This window comes from Schistocerca piceifrons, chromosome 2 (assembly GCF_021461385.2).
Source record: "Schistocerca piceifrons isolate TAMUIC-IGC-003096 chromosome 2, iqSchPice1.1, whole genome shotgun sequence".
Taxonomy (NCBI): domain Eukaryota; kingdom Metazoa; phylum Arthropoda; class Insecta; order Orthoptera; family Acrididae; genus Schistocerca; species Schistocerca piceifrons.
In genome coordinates, this window is record NC_060139.1 from 307,169,337 (window position 1) to 307,195,017 (window position 25,681).

The window sequence follows — 25,681 nt, forward strand, 5'->3', positions numbered from 1 at the left end:
GAAAGATATGTATGTTCAGTAAACTAGATAAAAAAGCAATAGAGTCATATCTAAATCAGGAACACGAAACTTTCAGCACAGGAGAGGGGCATGTAGAGGAACAATGGCACAAGTTTGAAAGAATAGTTGGCCATGCTCTGGATTGATATGTGCCCAGCTGAACAGTTCATAATTGGAGATACCCTCTGTGCTGCTTGAAACTTCTAAGAAACAGAGACTACAGCATAATAAGTGTAAAGTAAAACATAGAGCTATAGACAGATACTGAATGAAACATATTTTGGCTGTGTAGAGGGCAATATACGAAGCCTTCAATGATTACCATAGCAGAATAATGTCAATTGATCTCTCATGAATCCCAAAGAAATTCTGGCTGTATGTAAAGGCTGTTAGTGGCACCAAAGCTAGTTTCTAGCCACTTGTGAATGAGACAGGAACTGAAATTGAGGGTAGCAAAGCAAAAGCTGAAATGCTTAACTAAATTTTCAAGTGTTCCTTTACAGAAGAAAACCCAGGAGAATTGCCCCAATTTAATCCTTGTACCGCTGAAAAGATGAGTGAAATAAGTGTTAGTGTCATTGGTGTTGAGAAACAGCTGAAATTGTTAAAATTAAACAAACCTCCAGGCTCCAGTGAATCCCTATCAGATTCTATACTGAAATACAGCTGAGTTAGCCCCTCTTCTAACTATAATGTAATGTATATTCCTGGAACAAGAAACCATGCCCACTAGTTGGATCCCCCTACAGGTCCGGGGGTTAGAATAGGCCCAAGGCATTCCTGCCTGTCGTAAGAGGTGACTAAAAGAAGTCTCACACGTTTCGGCCTTTATGTCATGGTCCTCTGTAGAGTTTGACTTCTGTTTTTCCAAATTTTTTCGAAGAGCAAGCTAATTGGGGAAGGGCGCCTTACGTGGTGCATTGTGTCCATCATGCGCTGAGACCTATTGCATCCTTCATCAATGTGGATATGCACTTTGGCTCATTCTCCAACTGTTGGGCAAGGTCACCCTCCTGGGTGCATATTTTTCCATCAACTGTGCAGTATCATTTTCTACGCTGACGATGATAATGGACTTGTTTGCTCGGTTGCCCCTGATATCCAGCACGGTAGCCTGTCCATTGTGGTGGGGCCGCCATGTACCCTGTTGGCTGTAGTCCCCTGACCACACAGGGATCGCTCTGCTGATGCCTGTGCCGTTAACTTCCCACGTATGCTGAGGAGTAGATGCCCGTCACCTTGGGGCGTCAGGACTCCTGGCAATGGCCAACCAGCCAGGTGGCCTTTGCTGCGGCTGGGTGGCACCCATGGGAAGGACCCCTGGTCGGAGTGGGTGGCATCAGGGTGGGTGACACACGATAAAGCGTAGTGTAGTGCATCATCTCTTGCTGGTGGTCAAACACCAGCAGTCCCTAAGCAGTTACGGGCTCAATTCAATGCACAGAAATACAGCCCCAAATTATTCCCCTCCCTGGCCACACCATGGGAGAAACTTCAGGCTAAGGATGGCAGCAGCTCTTATTTGCCCTGGTACCTTGTATGAGCATTTAGAGGATGGGTTTGGGGAGGTGGAGGGCTTGTCCAAAATGAGGTCTGGGTCAGTCTTGATCAAAACAGCATCCTCTGCCCAGTCACGGGCGTTACTGGCTTGTGACTAGCTGGGGGATGTTTCGCTAACCATCATGGCCCATAAGAGCTTGAATATTGTCCAGGGTATCATATTTCACAGGTACCTTCTTTTGCAGTCTGATGATGAGCTGCACACCAATTTAGAGCTGCGAGGTGTACGTTTTGTTCGGCGTGTCCACCAAGGTCCTAGGGATAATTAGGTTGCTACCAGTGCCTTCATCTTGGCCTTCGAAGGTGATGGTCTACCACTGTGATGTAAATCCCTATATCCCTCCCCCAATGCAGTGCTTTAAATGCTGGAAGATCGGCCATATGTCTTCCCACAGTACTTCCAGCATCACATGTCGAGATTGCAGACGCCCATCACATCCCAATACTCCATGTGCCCCTCCTCCCATGTGTGTCAGCTCCGGAGAGCATCATTCCCCTTGTTTGTGTGACTGCAGGATTCTCCAGAAAGAAAGGAAAATCATGGAGTACAAGACCCTGGACCGATTGACCTACACTGAGGCTAAGAAGAAATTTGAACACCTACATCCTGTACGTATGACATCGTCTTACGCGGCCACTACAACAGTTCTAGCTCCATCAGCTCCGCCAACCCCCGTCACCTCTCAGAGCCAGCAGACTACACCTCCCCCCTTGATGGTGGAGGCACTTCCCTCCCTGTTGCTCCTGCACCACCTACTTCGGGAGCAACTCCCCCTCCCCCCCCCCTCCCTCCCCAAACCATCAGGGATATCAGTCCCCACTTATGTGCCGGAGAAGCAAAAGTCTCCTTCACGTACTCTCGCCAAAAAGGGGTCCCTTGGGTCACTCCCTTCGCAGGTTTGTGCTGGTGGAAAAGATTACACCCACCAGTGGCTGAAGAGCCCAAAAGCAGCTGGTCATAGGGCTTCACACCCATCCTCAGTCCCAGAGACTGAATCAGTGAAGTCCTCCCAGCCAGAGAAACCCAAGGAGCAGCGAGAGAAATCCAAAAAGAAGATCCCCAAGACCAAGGGAATTGCAGTGGCTCCCATACCACCGCTACCTACAAGCTCTGCGTCTGCAGACGAGGTGGAGATTCTGGCGTCCGCTGAGGACCTAGAGCTCACCGGACCCTCAGAAACAATGGATATAGACTGCTCAGGCAATAAGTCGGTGGCAGCAGGTGACCCTGAGGTGTCAACTGCCTCATTGTATGTTCCATGCGTTCCCAGTCTCACAATGACATCATCCTCTAGTGTAATTGCGGCGATTCTTTCCACCACCTGGCTGAGCTACGGCAACAGTTACGCTTTATACCCGCTTCCTGTATTGCCCTCCAGGAAACCTGGTTCCTGGCAATGCAGACCCCTGTCCTCTATGGCTATAAGGCATATTACAGGAACTGTAGTGACTATAATCGAGTGTCAGGTGGAGTTTGCGTTTATGTCCTAAACTCAGTCTGTAGTGAAACTGTACCCCTTCAAACCCCTCTTGAAGCCGTGGCTGTCAGAATAAGGACGACACAGAAAATAGCTGTCTGCAATTTATATCTTCTTCCAGATGGTGCAGTACCCCTGAATGTATTAGCTACACTGATTGACCAACTCCCTAAACCTTTACTACTTTTGGGAGATTTTAATGCCCGTAACACCTTGTGGGGTGGCAGCATGCTTACTGGCTAAGATGTTGAAACTTTCCTGTCTCAGTTCAACCTCTGCCTGTTAAATACTGGGACCACCACACATTTCAGTGTGGCTCATGGTAGTTATTTGGCCATTGATTTATCAATTTACAGTCCAGGACTTCTCCCATCTATCCACTGGAAAGTACGAGTGGTAGTGACCACTTCCCCATCTTCTTGTCACTGCCCCGGCATCAGGCACATGGATGTCTGTCCAAATGGGCTTGAAACAAGGCGGACTGGGAAACTTTGACCTCTGCTGTCACCATTGAATCTCCGCCACAAGGGAACATCGATGTGATGGTTGAGCATGTGACTATAACAATCCTTTCTTTGGCAGAAAACACGATCCCTCACTCTTTAGGGTGCCCCGGTGAAAGGCAGTCCCTTGGTGGTCGCTGGAAGTTGCTGAGGCAATTAAGGAGCATCAGTGAGCTCTACAGCGGCATAAGTGGCACCCTTCCCTATAGCACCTCATAGCCTTTAAACGGCTCTGTGCTCGTGTTTGCCAACTTATAAAATGATGGAAGCAGGAGTGTTGGGAGAGAGAAGTCTTGTCCATTGGGTTCCATGCGTCACATTCCCAAGTCTGGGCAAAGATCAAATGAGTCATATGATTAAACATCTCTCATCTGACTACAAGCGACATCTCCTAGTCATCTTCAACCGGATCTGGTGTAATGACATCTTTCCATCGCAATGGCTGGAGAGCACCATCATTCTGGTGCTCAAACCCAGTAAAAACCCACTTCATGTGGATAGCTGTTGGCCCATTAGCCTCGCCAATGTTGTGTGTAAGCTGTTGGAAGGTATGGCGTGTCGGCGGTTGGGTTGGGTCGGGTCCTGGAGTCACAGGGCATACTGGATCGATGTCAGGGCAGCTTCCACCAGGGTCTCTCTACCACTGATAATCTTGTGTCCCTCAAGTCTGCTGTCCGAACAACCTTTTCCAGACGCAAACACCTGGTTGCCGTCTTTTTTGTTTTACGAAAAGCATATGACACCACCTGGCAACATCATATCCTTGCCACATTATATGAGTTGGGTCTCTGAGTCCCGCTCCCCATTTTTATCCAAAATTTCCTGTTGCTTCATACTTCCCGTGTCCAAGTTGGTGCTTCCCCTAGTTCTCTCCATATCGAGAAGAATGTGGTCCCTCAGGGCTCAGTACTGGTGTTGCTGAGTAGCACCTACAGGCAGCCATCCACAAGGCGCAGTCATGGGCTCTAGCCCACGGTTTCCAGTTTTAAGCTGCAAAGTCGTGTGCAATGCACTTCTGTCAGTGTTGTACCGTTCATCCGGAACTAAAACTTTACCTTAATGATAATCCACTCACTGTAATGGAAACATATCAATTCTTAGGACTGGTTTACGACACCTGATTGATTTGGCTTCCTCACCTTCATCAGCTTAAGCAGAAGTGCTGGCAGCATCTCAATGCCCTCCACTGCCAGAGCAACACCAAATGGGGTGCAGATCGCTCTACACTGCTGCAGCTCTACAGAGCCCTTGTTCAATCCCACCTTGACTGTGGGAGTCTGGTTTATGGTTCAGCGGCACCCTCAGCATTGCGTTTACTCGACCCAGTGCAGCACTGTGGCATTCGTCTAGCAACAGGAGCATTAAGGATGAGTCTGGTGACGAGTGTCCTGGTTGAGACCTGAGTCCCTCCATTGCAGGTTAGGCGTGCACAACTGCTGGCCAGTTAAATTGCACATGTTTGTAGTTCACACCTGCACATCCGAATTACCATCTCCTTTTCCCACCCACAGCAATTCATCTCCTGCATCAGTGGTCCAGGTCATGGCTTCCAATTGCAGTTTGTGTCTGATCCCTTCTTTCCGAACTTGAGTCCTTGCCTTTACCACCTATACTTGAGGTCAATTCACGTACACCTCCATGGTGTACACCTAGGCCATTGCTCCGCCTAGACCTCTCACGTGGCCCTAAGGACTCAGTTAACCCCGCAGCTCTCCGCTACCATTTCTTCTCGATTCTTGACATGTATCTAGGTCATGAAGTGGTTTACACCGACGGCTCGATGGCTGATGATCACATCGGCTTTGCGTATGTCCATGGAGGACATATTGTTTAGCATTCCTTGCCCAATGGCTGCTGTGTTTTCACTGCCCTGCTGGTGGCTATATCTTGTGCTCTTGAGCACGTCCGTTCGCGTGTCCTGGGGAGTCGTTTCTTCTGTATAGTGACTCCTTGAACAGCCTACAAGCTATCGACCAGTGCTACCCTCGTCATCCTTTGGTAGTGACCATCCAGGAGTCCATCTATGCCCTGGAACGGTCCAGTCATTCAGTAGTGTTTGTCTGGACCCCAGGTCACATTGGAATTCCAGACATCGAAATTACTGACTGGCTGGCCAAACAGGCTACACGGTAACCACTTATGGAGATTGGCTTTTCTGCAACTGACCTGCGTTCAGTACTATGCCACAAGGTTTTGTGCCTTTGGGAGATGGAATGGCATAACCTCAGTTTGCACAACAAGCTGCGTGCAATTAAGGAGACTACGAATGTGTGGAATACCTCCATGAGGGCTTCTCGCAGGGGCTCTGTGGTTCTCTGTCGGCTCTGCATTGGATGCGCTTGGATGACATATGGCTACCTCCTGCGCTGTGATGACCCACATCAGTGTCGGTGCAGCTCCCGGCTGACGGTGGCCCATATCTTGGTGAGCTGTCCTCCTTTGACTGCCCTGTGAAGGAGACTTCAGTTACCGGACTTGTTGTCATTAATTTTAGCTGACAACGCCTCATCGGCTAATTTAGTTTTATGTTTTTTATGTGATGGTGGGTTTTATCATTCTATATAAGTTTTTGCACTTGTCCTGTGTCCCCTTGTGTTCTCCACTCTAATGCTTTTAGGCTGGATGTTTTAATGTGTTGCAGAGTGGCTGGCTTTTCCTTTTTGTTCTCATGGGCGGCCAGTCACAGTCATCTGCTCTCTTTTTTTTTACTCCTTCTACCTGTTTCTTGCTTCTCTCTGTGGTTTTCTTTTACTGTTTTTCTCAGTAGTAGCGTTGCTTGTCCTTCTGCCATTCTTCTGGTTCTTCCATTCTCCTGTTATTGTGCTGTACATCTCCTTTCTTTTCTTCTTTCCCTTGTGTAATTATTTTACTGGGAACAAGGGACCAATGATCTTGCAGTTTGGTCCCTTTCCCCCTTCCTTTAAACAACCACCACCACCACCACCACCACCACCACCACCACCACCACCACCACAACAACAACAACAACACTAGTTGGAAGAAAGCACAGGACACACCAGTTTACAAGGAGGGTAGTATAAGTGAACCATAAAACTGCTGTTCAATATCCTTGACGTTGATTTGTTGTAGAACATATTCTGAGCTTAAAAATAATGGGCTCTCTCTGACAGAATGACCTTCTCCGTGACAACCAGCTTGGATTCGGAAAACATTGATCATGTGAAATCCAACTCTCACTTTTCTTGCATGCTGTACTGAAAGCTTTGGATAAAGACAGTCAGGTAGATGCAGTAATTCTTGATTTCCAGAAAGCATTTGGCTTAGTATCACATCTATGCTAATCAACAAAAGTATGATCATATTGGGAATCAAGCAAATTTGTGATAGGCTTGAGTTTTTCTGGTAGAGTCATCAGATTTAGAAGTAACTTAGGGTGTCCCTAGGGAAATGGGTTGGGACCCTCCCTGTTTATGTTACATATTAATGTCCTTGCAGACAATATTAATAGTAACCTCAGACTTTTTGCAGATGATGCAGTTATCTGTAGTGAAATACAGTTTGAAAGAAGCTGCATAAATATTCAGTCACACCTTTGTAAGATTTCAAATTGGTGCAGAGGTTAGCATCTTGCTTTAAATGTTCAGAAATGTAAAATTGTGCACTTTACAATAAAAAAAAAAAAAATAGTGGTATCTTATGACTATAATGTTTGTGAGTCACAGTTGGATTTAGCCAACTCTTAAAAATACTGTGATTTAATACTCTGTAAGAATATGAAATGGAATGATCACATAGGCTCAGTCATGGGTAAAGCAGGTGGCAGAGTTCAGTTTATAGCTAGAATACTAGGGAAATGCAATCAGTCTACAAAGTAGATGCCATACAAAGCACTAGTGTGACCCATTGCAGAATATCGCTCAAGCGTGTGGGACCCGTACCAAATAGGACTAGCAGGGGGTATTGAAAGTGTACACAGAAGGGCAGCACAAATGGTCACAGGTTTGTTTAACCCTTGGGAGAGTGTCACATATATGCTGAGGAAACTGCACTGGAAGACTCTTCAAAATAGATGTAAACTATCCCGAGAAAGTCTACTAATGAAGTTTCAAGAACCGGCTGTAAATGATGACTCTAGGAAGATACTAGAACCCCCTGTGTTTTGCTTGTGTGAGGATCATGAGAAAAAGGTTAGATAAATTACAGCATGCACAAAGGCATTCAAACAATCGTTCTTACCCTACTCCACATGTGAATGGGACGGGAAGAAACTCTGACAGGCGCAGTGGGAAGTACCCTCTGCCATGCGCTTCACAGTGGTTTGCAGAGTGTAGATGTATATGTAGTGTAACAGTAGACCACATGTCTTTGCTATCCTGATATCTCAGTACAGAAGGTGTTGGACTACTGTCCAGGCCAACACATTCTGCAGATCTCTCATTGAAAACATCTGGTCATTGGTTCTCAGGAGACTGGAACACTCCCACTTCCCACTTGCTATGACTGATGAACTCTTTCAAAATTTGATTAAGCTTGCTAGAAGAATACTGAGAGGGACCTTTTAGGTGAATTCCATTCTGCTAAGGAACACACAAATTTTTGTTTAAATCTGGTTAGGGAATGCCATTAATTCTTTGAAAAGTTGCAAGAAAAAGTGCAGTGAGTCACTCAGTGTTCATATACTTTTATCTAACCTTTACTTTCAAAATCTAAACTCAAATCAACAGAAGAATAAAACAAAAATATTAGCAATTTAGTACCATCACACACACACAAAAGTTTTTCCTTTCTCTTTGGCCGATACCTAATATGTCTTTTTCCCTCCCACTATCTAAGAATTTACATATCAGCAGAATAAAATAAACTCACTAGTTCCTCACTATATTCTTTAAAAGGAAGGGAGTTCAGTGTGTTCATACATTACCAATCGGTTATCACGTTACCTCTGACCAGAATGTGTGTGCCTCAGACAAAGCCAACTCTAGCAATATCAATTAAAAATTCAATGTCACTTCCCTTTGTGCATTAATACAACTTACATAAATATAATGAATTTTCTAATAGACAACTGCTTCAGCAGGCAGAGAAATTACTCCATAGACATGCTATTTCTTCAGTGGCCGAGTGCTTGGCTTCCCAGGCTGATCACTAAAGACACTGCCACTGTGCTAGGCTGAGAAGCATTTTTATCTCACAAGCTCAAGATGTCAGTCATATCGTTTCTGCTAACCAAAATTCCTTGGTCTTTCACAGCTTTCAAAATGAGTTTATGGTGATTATTTTATTTTACTGGCAGTTAATTTGTGTTTCCTTAACAACCATGCTTAACAGGTAATTGCAGATATGTTAGGTCCAAATGCTTGTCTTAGTGACGAAAAATGTAATGAACAGTTGTTGGATTATCACAAAACTTTATATATAATACAAGGAGTATCAGTATGGTCCAAATATTATTCTTCATTGTTACTTGGCTATTTTGAGTTTATAGGTGAGTATACGATAAAGTTTTAACAATTTTGGCATTTAATGTACAACCAACACTTTTTTTTTGAAAGGTGTGTGGAAAATATTGTTGTTACTGACTCATAGTGCTATTTTAAGATGTTTCAACTCTACTGGACTGTCTAGGGACTACAGGAGTTAGCCCAGCAGTCAAGAAGTCAACAATCAGGCTGTGTAATACGCAACCCAAGCACTGTCACATTGCCACCAACATATGAAGCCCTCATGGGTACTACTGAATCACATGGTGGTAGCACCTCAACAGAAGCACCTCCACCTACATACGAGGAAGCAATGTTCCTCATGGGTGATGAAAAGCTGTGTGTTGTGCTTGATGATCCCAAATATCCTACTACGTAAGTACTGATTATATTTTTTAACAGTACCAGTAAGAAATATTTTTATGTCTTTGAGTTTTTAGAGTACATTCACAGCTATCTTTAGGGTGTGGGAAACGTTGTTATTGTTAAGGTGCATAGTTGCCAGAAAGGAACAACAATACTTTTTACGAGGACAGTAATTTAGTGTAAGTAATCATTTACTTTGTAACTTCTACCAATGAGGATGAAAATGTGTTTTATTGCGTGTAGTCTATTCTTCGTATTGTGATAAATGTCTTATATTGAGATTATTAATAATGTCCATTTTGCATGCCAGAAAAAAGTGTTATAAAAGACATTTGCAAATAAGAGACAGAAAGTATATATATATATATATATATATATATATATATATATATATATATATATATATATATATATATATATGATGTGACTTACCAAATGAAAGTGCTGGCAGGTCGACAGACACACAAACAAACACAAACATACACACAAAATTCAAGCTTTCGCAACAAACTGTTGCCTCATCAGGAAAGAGGGAAGGAGAGGGAAAGACGAAAGGATGTGGGTTTTAAGGGAGAGGGTAAAGAGTCATTCCAATCCCGGGAGCGGAAAGACTTACCTTAGGGGGAAAAAAGGATGGGTATACACACACACGCGCGCGCACACACACACACACACACACACACACACACACACACACACACACACATATATATCCATCCACACATATACAGACACAAGCAGACATATTAAAAGACAAAGAGTTTGGGCAGAGATGTCAGTCGAGGCAGAAGTGCAGAGACAAAGATGTTGTTGAATGACAGGTGAGGTATGAGTGGCGGCAACTTGAAATTAGCGGAGATTGAGGCCTGGTGGATAACGGGAAGAGAGGATATATTGAAGAGCAAGTTCCCATCTCCGGAGTTCGGATAGGTTGGTGTTAGTGGGAAGTATCTAGATAACCCGGACGGTGTAACACTGTGCCAAGATGTGCTGGCCGTGCACCAAGGCATGTTTAGCCACAGGGTGATCCTCATTACCAACAAACACTGTCTGCCTGTGTCCATTCATGCGAATGGACAGTTTGTTGCTGGTCATTCCCACATAGAATGCGTCACAGTGTAGGCAGTGGTAGATCACTTGGGTGCTTTCACACGTGGCTCTGCCTTTGATCGTGTACACCTTCCGGGTTACAGGACTGGAGTAGGTGGTGGTGGGAGGGTGCATGGGACAGGTTTTACACCGGGGATGGGTACAAGGGTAGAAGCCAGAGGGTAGGGAAGGTGGTTTGGGGATTTCATAGGGATGAACTAAGAGGTTACGAAGGTTAGATGGACGGCGGAAAGACACTCTTGCTGGAGTGGGGAGGATTTCATGAAGGATGGATCTCATTTCAGGGCAGGATTTGAGGAAGTCGTATCCCTGCTGGAGAGCCACATTCAGAATCTGATCCAGTCCCGGAAAGTATCCTGTCACAAGTGGGGCACTTTTGTGGTTCTTCTGTGGGAGGTTCTGGGTTTGAGAGGATGAGGAAGAGGCTCTGGTTATTTGCTTCTGTACCAGGTCGGGAGGGTTGTTGCGGGATGCAAAAGCTGTTGTCAGGTTGTTGGTGTAATGCTTCAGGGATTCCGGACTGGAGCAGATTTGTTTGCCACGAAGACCTAGGCTGTAGGGAAGGGACCGTTTGATGTGGAATGGGTGGCAGCTGTCGTAATGGAGGTACTGTTGCTTGTTGGTGGGTTTGATGTGGACGGACGTGTGAAGCTGGCCATTGGACAGGTGGAGGTCAACGTCAAGGAAAGTGGCATGGGATTTGGAGTAGGACCAGGTGAATCTGATGGAACCAAAGGAGTTGAGGTTGGAGAGGAAATTCTGGAGTTCTTCTTCACTGTGAGTCCAGATCATGAAGATGTCATGAATAAATCTGTACCAAACTTTGGGTTGGCAGGCCTGGGTAACCAAGGAGGCTTCCTCTAAGCGACCCATGAATAGGTTGGCGTACGAAGGGGCCATCTTGGTACCCATGGCTGTTCCCTTTAATTGTTGGTATGTCTGGCCTTCAAAAGTGAAGATGTTGTGGGTCAGGATGAAGCTGGCTAAGGTAATGAGGAAAGAGGTTTTAGGTAGGGTGGCAGGTGATCGGCATGAAAGGAAGGGCTCCATCGCAGTGAGGCCCTGGACGTGCAGGATATTTGTGTATAAGGAAGTGGCATCAATGGTTACAAGGATGGTTTCTGGGGGTAACGGATTGGGTAAGGATTCCAGGCGTTCGAGAAAGTGGTTGGTGTCTTTGATGAAGGATGGGAGACTGCACGTAATGGGTTGAAGGTGTTGATCTACGTAGGCAGAGATACGTTCTGTGGGGGCTTGGTAACCAGCTACAAAGGGGCGGCCGGGATGAGCACCCACGTGATCTACCAACTGACCTGCCTACACTGTGACGCGTTCTATGTGGGAATGACCAGCAACAAACTGTCCATTCGCATGAATAGACACAGGCAGACAGTGTTTGTTGGTAATGAGGATCACCCTGTGGCTAAACATGCCTTGGTGCACGGCCAGCACATCTTGGCACAGTGTTACACCGTCCGGGTTATCTGGATACTTCCCACTAACACCAACCTATCCGAACTCCGGAGATGGGAACTTGCTCTTCAATATATCCTCTCTTCCCGTTATCCACCAGGCCTCAACCTCCGCTAATTTCAAGTTGCCGCCACTCATACCTCACCTGTCATTCAACAACATCTTTGCCTCTGCACTTCTGCCTCGACTGACATCTCTGCCCAAACTCTTTGTCTTTAAATATGTCTGCTTGTGTCTGTATATGTGTGGATGGATATATGTGTGTGTGTGTGTGTGTGTGTGTGTGTGTGTGTGTGCGAGTGTATACCCGTCCTTTTTTCCCCCTAAGGTAAGTCTTTCCGCTCCCGGGATTGGAATGACTCCTTACCCTCTCCCTTAAAACCCACATCCTTTAGTCTTTCCCTCTCCTTCCCTCTTTCCTGATGAGGCAACAGTTTGTTGCGAAAGCTTGAATTTTGTGTGTATGTTTGTGTTTGTTTGTGTGTCTGTCGACCTGCCAGCACTTTCATTTGGTAAGTCACATCATCTTTGTTTTTAGATATATTTTTCTAACGTGGAATGTTTCCCTCTATTATAACCTTATCATTAATTTGAACCCAACAATTACGTTTGTTATTGTCGCTGTTGCATTTCGAAATCTTTCCTGTCATCTTATTTTCTCTTTATTTTCTCTTTCTGTTTTTACCAGTAGTCTCACTTTGTATTCACTTTCCCCTTTTTACCGTAATACAATTTTATCCCGCCTATATGTACTTAATAATACGTAACCCACTTCCAAACCATAACCAAAAAAATTTTTATTTTCCGCTTTCAACACTACCGCTGCTATAAAATCCACCGTTTCTAGTTCAATAACAGCTGCTTTCACGTATTAAACAACCATTTCGGCTAGTTCTAATAACTTTCACTTTATTTCCACTTCCGTTTTTCGCACATCACTGATCATTTTTAGCTGCTCCCCACAGGTTTTAACGTCATTATTTCTTCGTCAGACAATGTTAGCCCCATTTTTGTAATCTTTCACCACAACACCACTCCTTTTAATACATTTACACGTTTTTTCGAAATTTTCCCGAATTTCTCCGTCCTTTAACGTGTTTTAGCGGCAACACAACCACCTAACCTTCATGCACATCGCTGTCTACCAACCCAAGTTCACCACTGGATCAACTTAACCAACACTTTTTCGCCTTTTTTCATACCAGATCTCCAGTTACTTTCTAGTTCACCCTTATCTCTCCCCATATATTTTTATCTTTCATTTTCATTTCAAACTCATGTTACACTTTCCACCTTCTAATACCATGTCACCCTCACAGCACCCCCACAATGACCCCATTAAGTTTTATTTACATTCCCTCCGCAAACATGCCTTCACCCTAGCCAGATTACACTCGCATATTTTATTTTCTCAGGCTTGTCTGACATTTGGCATAACCCCCAAAGGCCTCACACTTAAAGTTCCCACCTCTGGCTGCAACTCTTCTTTCCATCAGTCCCTATATCAGTTCCAAACTGAACAATCCATTGCCCTCACCCACCTAATCCTTCACCTACACATCAACTCAGCCAATGAACACACCCGTCAACTCCTATCCTTAATAAAAGTCCTCAATCTTTCCTCTCCGACATCCACACCGGCTATTCAGAGCATCCTCCTACAGGCCAACCGCAAATTAGAACAGCATGCCACCCTTCACCTCAAAAAACTATCCAATCTCCTGGTTTCCCACCTCCAGAAAGGCAACTCACTCACCCTTCACAACCTTTCCAGCAAACCTCAACCACCTCTCATTGCACACAAACCCAGTCTCTCCCATCTACACAGTCTCCCACTTCCAGCTCCACTCCCTCCAAAACCTCAAAATTCCAATCAACGCAATCTGGCACCACAACACCCTAATTCAGTAGTTAACCTTTCCTCCATTAACCTTTCCTCCAAACCTCTCTCCCAATCCGAAACCTTTGTCCTATCCCAAGGCCTAACCCCTTCAGCCCCACTCCCAGATTCAACCAAACAGCCCTCGTCCAAGATTTACTGTCCTACACTCGTACTCTCTGCTGGAAGTATCACTTTGCCACGAGCCACGAAGAAAAATGATCCTAATCCTACCCCTAATGATCCAACTCCCCAAGACACTATCCAAATTGAACCCTGCCTGGAACAGTTCCGTCCTCCGTCACAGTGGGACCCACCTCCTCTTCCTCAAAATCACCCTCTCCTAACCTTCCAGGAATTTCTGACTTCCAGCCTTGCCTCTCAGTCCTTCTTAAAAAACCTTAATCCTACTCCCAACATCACCACTGCTGAAGCCCAGGCTATCCGTGATCTGAAGGCTGACCGGTCAATCGTCATTCTTCCGGCGGACAAGGGTTCCACGACCGTGGTACTTGATCGTCGGGAGTATGTGGCTGAGGGACTGCGTCAGCTTTCAGACAACACCACATACAAAGTTTGGCAAGGTAATCCCATTCCTGATGTCCAGGCGGAGCTTCAAGGAATCCTCAGAACCTTAGGCCCCCTACAAAAACTTTCACCTGACACCATCAACCTCCTGACCCCACCGACACCCCGCACCCCTACCTTCTACCTTCTTCCTAAAATTCACAGACCCAATCATCCTGGCCGCCCCATTGTAGCTGGTTACCAAGCCCCCACAGAACGTATCTCTGCCTACGTAGATCAACACCTTCAACCCATTATGTGCAGTCTCCCATCCTTCATCAAAGACACCAACCACTTTCTCGAACGCCTGGAATCCTTACCCAATCCGTTACCCCCAGAAACCATCCTTGTAACCATTGATGCCACTTCCTTATACACAAATATCATGCACGTCCAGGGCCTCGCTGCGATGGAGCACTTCCTTTCACGCCGATCACCTGCCACCCTACCTAAAACCTCTTTCCTCATTACCTTAGCCAGCTTCATCCTGACCCACAACTTCTTCACTTTGAAGGCCAGACATACCAACAATTAAAGGGAACAGCCATGGGTACCAGGATGGCCCCTTTGTACTCCAACCTATTCATGGGTCGTTTAGAGGAAGCCTTCTTGGTTACCCAGGCCTGCCAACCCAAAGTTTGGTACAGATTTATTGATGACATCTTCATGATCTGGACTCACAGTGAAGAAGAACTCCAGAATTTCCTCTCCAACATCAACTCCTTTGGTTCCATCAGATTCACCTGGTCCTACTCCAAATCCCATGCCACTTTCCTTGATGTTGACCTCCACCTGTCCAATGGCCAGCTTCACACGTCCGTCCACATCAAACCCACCAACAAGCAACAGTACCTCCATTACGACAGCTGCCACCCATTCCACATTAAACGGTCCCTTCCCTACAGTCTGGGTCTTCGTGGCAAACGAATCTGCTCCAGTCCGGAATCCCTGAAGCGTTACACCAACAACCTGACAACAGCTTTCGCATCCCGCAACAACCCTCCCGACCTGGTACAGAAGCAAATAACCAGAGCCACTTCCTCATCCTCTCAAACCCAGAACCTCCCACAGAAGAACCACAAAAGTGCCCCACTTGTGACAGGATACTTTCCGGGACTGGATCAGATTCTGAATGTGGCTCTCCAGCAGGGATACGACTTCCTCAAATCCTGCCCTGAAATGAGATCCATCCTTCATGAAATCCTCCCCACTCCAGCAAGAGTGTCTTTCCGCCGTCCACCTAACCTTCGTAACCTCTTAGTTCATCTCTATGAAATCCCCAAACCACCTTCCCTACCCTCTGGCTCCTACCGTTGTAACCACCCCCGGTGTAAAACCTGTCCCATGCACCCTCCCACCACCACCTAGTCCAGTCCTGTAACCCGGAAGGTGTACACGATCAAAGGCAGAGCCACGTGTAAAAGCACCCAAGTGATCTACCAACTGACCTGCCTACACTGTGACGCATTCTATGTGGGGAATGACCAGCAACAAACTGTCCATTCGCATGAATGGACACAGGCAGACAGTGTTTGTTGGTAATGAGGATCACCCTGTGGCTAAACATGCCTTGGTGCACGGCCAGCACATCTTGGCACAGTGTTACACCGTCCGGGTTATCTGGATACTTCCCACTAACACCAACCTATCCGAACTCCGGAGATGGGAACTTGCTCTTCAATATATCCTCTCTTCCCGTTATCCACCAGGCCTCAATCTCCGCTAATTTCAAGTTGCCGCCACTCATACCTCACCTGTCATTCAACAACATCTTTGCCTCTGCACTTCTGCCTCGACTGACATCTCTGCCCAAACTCTTTGTCTTTTAATATGTCTGCTTGTGTCTGTATATGTGTGGATGGATATATGTGTGTGTGTGTGTGTGTGTGTGTGTGTGTGTGTGTGCGTGCGCGAGTGTATACCCGTCCTTTTTTCCCCCTAAGGTAAGTCTTTCCGCTCCCAGGATTGGAATGACTCCTTACCCTCTCCCTTAAAACCCACATCCTTTCGTCTTTCCCTCTCCTTCCCTCTTTCCTGATGAGGCAACAGTTTGTTGCGAAAGCTTGAATTTTGTGTGTATGTTTGTGTTTGTTTGTGTGTCTGTCGACCTGCCAGCACTTTCATTTGGTAAGTCACATCATCTTTGTTTTTAGATATATTTTTCCTACGTGGAATGTTTCCCTCTAATATATATATATATATATATATATATATATATATATATCTGCCCTGATATATAACCATACGAAAGCGCTGGCAGGTTGATAGAAACACAGACACATACATACACACAAAATTCAAGCTTTCGCAACAAACTGTTGTCTCATCAGGAAAGAGGGAAGGTGAGGGAAAGACGGAAGGATGTGGGTTTTAAGGGAGAGGGTAAGGAGTCATTCCAATCCCGGAGCAGAAAGACTTACCTTAGGGGGAAAAAAGGACAGGTATACGCGCGCGCGCGCGCGCGCTGCGCGCGCGCGCGCGCGCCCGCGCCCACACACACACACACACACACACACACACACACACACACACACACAGATATATATCCATCCGCACATACACAGACACAAGCAGACATTTGTGAAAGCCCGTGGAATGTTTCCCTATTATATATATAGTTATAATAGAGGGAAACATTCCACGTAGGAAAAATATATCTAAAAACAAAGATGATGTGACTTACCAAATGAAAGTGCTGGCAGGTCGACAGACACACAAACAAACACAAACATACACACAAAATTCAAGCTTTCGCAACAAACTGTTGCCTCATCAGGAAAGAGGGAAGGAGAGGGAAAGACGAAAGGATGTGGGTTTTAAGGGAGAGGGTAAGGAGTCATTCCAATCCCAGGAGCGGAAAGACTTACCTTAGGGGAAAAAAGGATGGGTATACACTGGCGCACACACACACATATCCATTCACACATATACAGACACAAGCAGACATATTTAAATATGTCTCCTTAGAAACCAAAAAACCAGTTCGCTAATGCAACCTCCTTTTTGACATTGAGGGAACTGAATTACTCATCTGGTACAATAATCCAATACTGGAAGTACCTAGGTAGAATAAAACCAATGGAATGAGTAAAAGTAGCCACTCATTGTATACACCAGACGAGGTGGCGGGGGGGGGGGGGGGGGGGGGAGAAACAAGGAGAAGGAGGGAGGAGGAGGTAGTAACATGAGGACAATAGAAGATGTGGGAGTGGGACAGAGGTTATGGGATATTTGAGTCAGAATACTGTGGAATCAAACATTGCTGTTCAGGAGATTAGCAATTCAGTCTCCTTTATGTGCATGTCAGCTGTTCAGCATCTTATTATAGGGTATTGGCAGATAAATAATATTGCAGTGGCTGTTTTAGTGAATTGATTGAAAGCAACTGAATGTTTTCTTTTATATAACATCACCTGGACTATGACACAGCCCAGCCGCTCTGTCAAATCCTACCTACAGTGCTGCTTTCCCACTTTACATTTGGGAGAAGCTCTGGCAGTAGTTGTATAATGGGAGGGAAACATCAGTGACATTGAAAGCTTGAATTGGCCCCTAGATGTGTGCTTGGATGGCCTAATTGTAGAAGACAGTTGCTCGTGACAAGCAGGGGATCTGAGATTGGAGTCAAGTTTGGCACAAATTTTAAGTTGTCATGATATATGAAGAAAGGTAAGAGTTTTGGGCTTCCACTGACATGATGAGATGATATCCAAGGCACAGTATAGGTGGAAGGCAGTGGTTCAGAATCACCTGTACAACTTTTATGTGTGTTACAGAATACATTTCTTCATTCTTGCTGCCAGGAACTAGCTCCGAAAATCCCTTACACTTATTGAAAGGTTTTCCCTATTAGGAGGAGTTGTGAGTAAAAGTCTAGATCAGAGACAGTGGCCCACTAACATGTTTCATGGTGCAGTGTTGTCAGCGTTCAATGTGAGATATGATGGGAAGGTGTATCATTTGCTGGTTCTAATGCAATCAATGAGGGAGCAACAGACAGTCGACATGTTTTGAAGGAACATTGTCACATTCTCACATCAGTACATCACAACCTCTGAAATCTTTAAACATTCCAATGAAATGATCACAAATTTTGACAGTCAGTGTTATTAATTTAATTTAATGTGCGCTATTATTTTTGACCGAGATACAACCTTGTAATTTGTGACAAAATCGGAAGAAAAATGATTGACAATGGAGATTATTAATTTAATCTTTGTGAGTAAAACAGTTATATTAGAAACAAAACTAGGCCATGGAGTAAGCAGTAGGTCAGTCTGTCACCACAACCAGGTATTTTAGCTTTCACATTCTGTGGCTTTGCCAACTCACAACCAAACTGTCATATTCCAACCTAACCACCTCATAATTCGTGATGTACATGGAAAAAATGTCAAATATTTATGACAATGAAGATCATAAATTTAATTAATAAAATTAAATGCAAGCTATGCTGTTATGTCCCAACCTAACCACAACCTCATAGTTTGTGACATACTCATTTAAAAACAAAAACAAAAAATTGGCTATGCAAAACTGACATGTTGCCAATCTGTGACCAGTGAAGAAATACAGCCATGACTGCTGCTGGCCCTGACATAGACTTCTAGAATTTAGTGGGAGTTGTGATTACTGCACAACCCATGAATTACACACAGCTTTCAAATTTTAGCTGTCATTGGTTCAGTACTTGAACTGAAATAAAAAAGAGCCAGGAGACTTTGTCAAAATATATTGTGTCAGGCTAGATAGAAGTTACGTTGGCCAGTGAGGAATACTTCTAACTGTTATGTGGATATTGTGTAAGCTCTTCATTTAAAAACAGTTGCTTGCAGTCTTTTGTTTTGAGATCACTTCCTGTGATGTAATAAGAAATTTTTCTCTTACAGTTCCAGTTCGCACCAGAGGAAAGGCTCTCAGTCTACCTCAAGGAGTCAAAAACCTGGTGATGCAGCAGGTGCAGATTAAGATTGTGAATAGATTTTTATTCATACCATGTTAGCCGTTGTGGTTATCAGTGCTGTAGTGTCTTAAAGACAAGGGTAGGTGGTGTCAATAATGAGATGACTGTTCAACTTGGAAACATTTTATGACATTTTTGCTAGTATTTTTGCACCACAAGTGTTTAAACACAATGGAAACATATCCTGTGATGGAATACATTTTTTCTACAGTATTTTGAAGTAATAGTAATGGTAATATTTATTTACTGCACAAGATTTGGCAACTGGAAATCTGTAGCTCTCTATTGGAGTAGTCATTTCCATAACACTGTGAAGGTGGTATTACAGTTAATTAGTTTTTAAAGTATCTACAAGTTTTATGAGGGATGCATTTTCTTCATTAGAGTGCTTAATACTGCTGTCTTCACTAATGTAAAATAACATAGGTATCTATGAGAATGCCTTTATAGTGGGATTGAAAAAAAAAAATAGTGTCATTATTTCTGTAATAGCAGTTACTATTGCATTTCAGATATTGAAAATGAAGTGAGGGAGAATTTAGGTACAGTGCTGTACCTGTAACCTGTAAGTGGAAAATGATATCCCTGTTCAAACTGTGTTCAGAGACTACAGGCTTCTGAGCTAATCAGAATAAGAGCAGGCTTTGTAGTACGTAAAAAAAAAAAAAAAAAAAAAAAAAAAAAGTAAACAGTGATTCTCTTACTTGAGGTGCCAAACCTATTAAAATTAGTAGTTTTGGGGCAATTGCTGGTAAACATTTCTATTCTTATTTTCAGCAATTCAGGATGATCAGAGTTGAAAATGGATTCAGATGTCCTTACATTTGAATGCATATATCTAAATTCTGGAATATTTCTTTAGTATCAATGTTAATAGATTTAGTGTATAATGTCTTATTTTTGATAGATGTTACAGGTGAGCTGTTAATCATTAAATCAGGAGAGATACATGACAAGAGATATTTTGAAATAGTACTCTGTTCTCAAATTTGATGCATGGCCTTTTGTTACTTTAACCTTCACTAGCTGATAGACAGACGTGTAAAATATTAATTTCTGTATGTCTGTGGAAACTGTTCTCTCCCTCTCTCAAATACACTTTGAAAAGTAAGGTCTGTGATGCACTATGAAAGTCAGCTGCAAATATCCATGATTTTGTTTTGTGTGTATTCAAATTAAGCAATATTTTCTTTGTAAATTAAATGGCAAGTAAATTTCTTAAATTCTAAATAATAACATATTTCTTGAAAATAACATCAGGCAAAAACAGTTTTCCTTTCTTTTTACCTCTCTAAAATATATAACATGGGAGATAATACTGTTGGAAAATTGTTGTTATGATTTTGGTGGTAGTGTCAGGAATCAGTCTCTTATATTGTACACTGTTTCTCTAGAAATTTTGTGGCTTATTTTGTGCTCTTTACCTAGTGTTATCTCTCAACTATCTCAGAGAAAAGTCAACATACTTCACTTCAGGCATGAGAAGCTTCTCTTTATTTTTGACTGATCCATTGATGCAACACATTCTCGTTGCACTAATTTCTTGAAATTTAATCTGAGTGTTGTTTTGTCTGCTTTAAATAAAAACTATTTACAGACTTATATGGGTATAGTACACTTATTATACAGCTGTGTCCATTGTTATTCAAAAGTTTAGCTATGAAGTGCCTAGAAATGTGTACATGAAATAAAGTACAGTGAAGGTTATTTGAAAATTCAGTTGTATTGGGGCTATCCATTCTGGTTTTATATGTTGTTGTTGTTGTGGTCTTCAGTCCTGAGACTGGTTTGATGCAGCTCTCCATGTTTTATATATATTGGCAATATCTTTGACAGTTTTATAGACAATAGTTTGGTGCACCTAACAAGAGAATTACTGTATAATTTAAGTCATTCTATACAGCCTATATAATTTGATTCATGCTTGGCTGTCTAATCTTGTACAAGATATGCACAAAACTTAATAATCAAAATTCTACTGACCTCATCTTGCTACAAACAAAGTGACTATAGAAAGGTAAAGATAAATTTACAAAAAATTAGGAAACTTTAAAATGCTATTTGTACTAAAGTGATGGACAGGCATGTGCCATGTCTGGAAAATTGATAGGCTGTAAGTATCAATAAGATTCTAAAAACAGCAGCAACTTGAATTGGTGGGTAACAATTTTGCATTTTGAGGTACGTAATGATAATCTTGCTGGGTCAGATGGTATACCTATTTTATTGTTGTGAGATTTTTTTCCAAAAAAAAAAAAAGTCTTGTAGTAGCATAATGACTTTTCAGTATATTTTGTTGTCAGTTATACCACTCAAAATATCTTGTGCAGCCTTTGAACACTATTGTATTGGCTATGAGCTGTTAATTATTCTGTCTAACTTGTCATACAGTGATATGTTGTGTTTCTTTTCCTATTTACATACATTGGGATGGTTGGCATGAACCAATTTCCCGAAAATAAAGGTTGAAGTAAGATAAATAATAATGCAGTAAATATGTGTAGTGTATTTTGGTTACCTTCTGTGTTTGTGTCTTGAGCTTGGAGTGATTTACACTTCACTGGCTTGTGTTTTGTCATTGTTCTCCCACTCAAATTCTGAGATTATTTCTTTCATTGTAAAAATCAAGTTTTTTCCAGCATCAGCCTGTATGTGACCTGTAATTTTAGCTAATGTGGCAATAATCGATTGTGTCATAATTTGAACATTCAGTGTGATAGCTATTTCCACTTAATTTTTATATTTTCATTTACTAGATGAAGTTCACATAAATACTGATTTAATTGCCTGTTATGCTGCTGAATTTAATTTAATTCAGCTGTTTCTCTTCACCATTCCCAGTTGTATCTATGATGGATACAGGGTGTAATGTTTGTATTGATGTTTGTTTTTTTTAGAAAATGAACTGCGTACCTTCACGAGAGGAATCATTTCACAACCCATGTTTTCTTAGTTCCTAGTTTTTTTTTTACATAGTAAAATGGTAAGATTTCTTAATGAAATTATTTTGGGCTTTTTTTAGCATGATCTTTTCCATGAAATCAAAAATGTTTTTGTAATTGTTAAATTTTTTTATTTAAAGTCAGAAACATTAATTTGGAAATTTTAAAAACATGAAATGTCATATTACATTAAAACAGTGTCGTTTACAATTATGATTGTTACCTTATGGTTATCTGTTGATCAAATGCATTCTTGGCAACACAGTATTTCTGTGCCAAAGCAACTGGGGTCTGTTGTTGCAATGGATGTAAGGCATATTGTGGGAGCTGAAAAGAATAATTTTAATTAAGAGTTATGTGAAATTAAGTGAAATTACCAAAGAGAAGTCTCTGAAACAAGAATATAAGATGGCAAGGTATTGTTGCATGTAAAAAATTTGCTTTGTGTGATGTAGCTTGGTATCTTTACAATTTTATTATTCTACTAGTAGAATATTTTATGTATTTATAAGTGAATTGTTGCTATTACATTCTTATGACCTCATATAATGCCTGTTTAATTTTGTTGCTTATTAGGCCCAGAGATAAAAGGGGGAGTACTTATTTAATTTATGATGTTGGAAGCTAACTAAAACATATAGATGCAACATTATAGTTTATTATGTGTATAAAAGGCCTGATTCAGTGCCTTTCTTTGGATTATCACCACCTTTACTCAGTATGAAGAGCATAGTGCTTACCTATAAAAAAAGTCAGTAGCTAAATGAGAAAAGTAAAGATTTAAATGATAAGTAAATAAATGTAAATCATTATTTATCATGTATTTTGGAGTATACTATTGAATAGAGCTGTAGATGATATATGTTTGGAATATTCCAGCATCATAGCACGATGTGTTTGCTATCCCTCATTTGAAAATCAGATTTTGTTTCAATAAAGTATTATTACTGTGAAGAAGGAAAATACCCTCATAATTAAATAATCATGTGTAATGCCCAGTTTTATATAGAGTGAGAGTAATTGCAAGTAGCAAAATGCATACTTTACACTTAACAACTGGGATTTGAACACAGTATTGCATAATTCATGAACACTTTAAGACTGAATAGATGGAGGATTAATATTCTGGTGCTGAAAATTCCAAGATCTCATTGAAGTAAATTGTCACTTTCTTATTTGATTCCTGTGTTATTAAATCAGTTTCTTGGAAACAAAATAATGTATATACATGGTGGCATATTTCTCCAATTCAAGTCAGTTCCTGATTAAAATAGTTTTATTAAAAATACTCTGAAGTGGATGTTACATGCAAAAATAAATAAATAACAAACTTATACTTTTTCACTGGTCGGCATTGTGGTACTCCTTTTTTTTCCACCTGTGGACCACAATATAAATTTATTTAGAGACAGGACATTGATTCTGGAAAATTCTTTTTTTCCAAAATGAATTTTTCACTCTGTAGCAGAGTGTTCTATGTTGTTAAACTTGCTTCTGTATCACGCTCATGCACAGGGCTTGAACAGCCAGAGCAGATATGCTGGTGAACTGCTGTCATGTTTGGAAAATAGGAGAGAGGCACCACAGCAACTCAAGTTGTGAAGGTGGGTCACAAGTTATCAGAAAGCTCTGCTAGAAAGGTCATTGGTTATGAAAGGCAAAGGTTCGGATTGAAGTTCCTGTCGGCACACAGCTTTTATCTATGTGTTTCAAACTTGCTTTGGTGTATCACAGATGTTTCGAAACTGGTGGTTCTGAGGTATTACTGAGGTGAACCCACTAGGTTCATGTGAATTCAGTGATATTATGAAATAAGTAACTAGTTTCTACGTTTTGCATTCATCTGTCATCAAATAAGAATTCTACCATTTGTGTGCATCTATTTCAGTTACTAGGTATATTATTAGATTTTATCCATTTCTCTTTGATGACTTCAAATACTTATACTTTTTAAGCAAACATGTGCAATGGATATTTGACAATAGTAAATGTTCCTATGAGCACACTTTTTTTTAGTAAGATTTCAAACTAAATTACACAGCTATTCTACTTTTTATGTAGCTTCATGTTGCAGAGTATTTGTACTCTGTACTGCTCTTCAGGAATGCCTGCAGCAGGGTTTTTCAAAATAAATGTTTGGTGCAAAAAAAGGTTCCACAAAGATATTATTGATGTGGGAGCAGAGATGGAAGTCCGACATAGTGAAATGTGACAGAGTAGTTGACCAGTGAAACACATTGTTTCAAACATTCAGAGCCAAAAGGTAATTGTGTATAGAATCATTTTTATTTTAAAAAAGAAATTTTCTCTAAATTTTATGTTTCCTCTATATAGTTAGGCGTTGTGGTGTTCTGATAGTGCTTGGGTTACAGTTCTGTTTGTGCTCTTATTTGGAACATTTGATGGGACAAAACTTTTGCGTTTGAATTTCTAGTGTTTCAAGGATAAGTCTGTTTGCCAGTTGTTTGCATCATCTTATTTCTCAAAACCATGCTTACAGGTTTATATACTGTTCCAAGAGTCAATGAATGTATTTCTTATTGTCAATACAGGAACTCTTAACATTTTGCTGCAACAACTCCAGAATTTCATATCTCTGTTTCAGTTTGACATTGGTAAAAACTTTTAAAAAATTGTGATTGTTATTGTTATCAGCTGTTAACTATATGGCATAAAATGTTGTACTCCTGACTCAGGAGTGTAAGGCAGTAATGTTTCAGCATTACAGTGTTTGTTACAAGTAACATTTCACTGGTACTGGCAGGTGCTGTAAAGCTTTTACCATTTGTGTTTTGGCCATTCTTCTATTTGTTTCGAACTGTGTGAGGTAATAGTTGGTATCAAAAGGAACATTCGTACGAGGAAACCGTAAAATTATGAGACGGAGTTAAAGGCCAGTTACTTACTGTCAGGAGTCTCCACTCGTCCTCAAAACAGTCAGGTCTCATCTTGGGGTCTGTGATTTGCCCTCCTTTTGTTATGTTATCCAACTTACCCCTCTCTCCTGCCCAAGGAAATAACCATTCATTCCAAAAGCTAGGGTTGTGCCATGTATTTGTACATGTGCCCATCTGCCTCCTGAAGGTAAATTATAAGGTAATATTTTCCATCATATACAGCTAACATCTGCTTTTAACTTATGATCTGAAAAATAATTTTAAAATAAACATATACAGTCTTCATCCTGTTCCACGCATATTAAGATTTCCCTTCCTTTTTTAATTTACAAAGAGGAATAATGAACAATTTATGAAATTTTTCTGTTGTGTTTGATGAAAAATATGTTGTTTGGTACATAGCTGTGTTGGTAATTCTGTTTTTACAGAATTTACAGCTAGGTTGGGTATTCAGAAATGTGTCATTTGCAGATTATGTGTTGTGTAATGTCCAATACTAGTT

At 41.9% G+C, this 25,681-nt stretch overlaps 1 protein-coding gene across 2 annotated transcripts in view; it reads left to right on the forward strand.

Moving 5' to 3' along the window:
- Positions 1-20,024, forward strand: part of LOC124776789 — a 55,909-nt gene extending 35,885 nt beyond the window's left edge. Inside the window, exons 2-3 of one of the 2 annotated variants that reach the window (XM_047251927.1) lie at positions 9,128-9,357; positions 19,267-20,024. In XM_047251927.1, coding sequence (XP_047107883.1) covers positions 9,128-9,357; positions 19,267-19,345 — 309 coding nt within the window. In that variant the 3' untranslated portion in view covers positions 19,346-20,024. The remainder of the gene's footprint in view (positions 1-9,127; positions 9,358-19,266) is intronic. The other variant, XM_047251928.1, reaches the window with a different exon arrangement.
- The last annotated feature ends 5,657 nt before the right edge of the window (positions 20,025-25,681 follow it).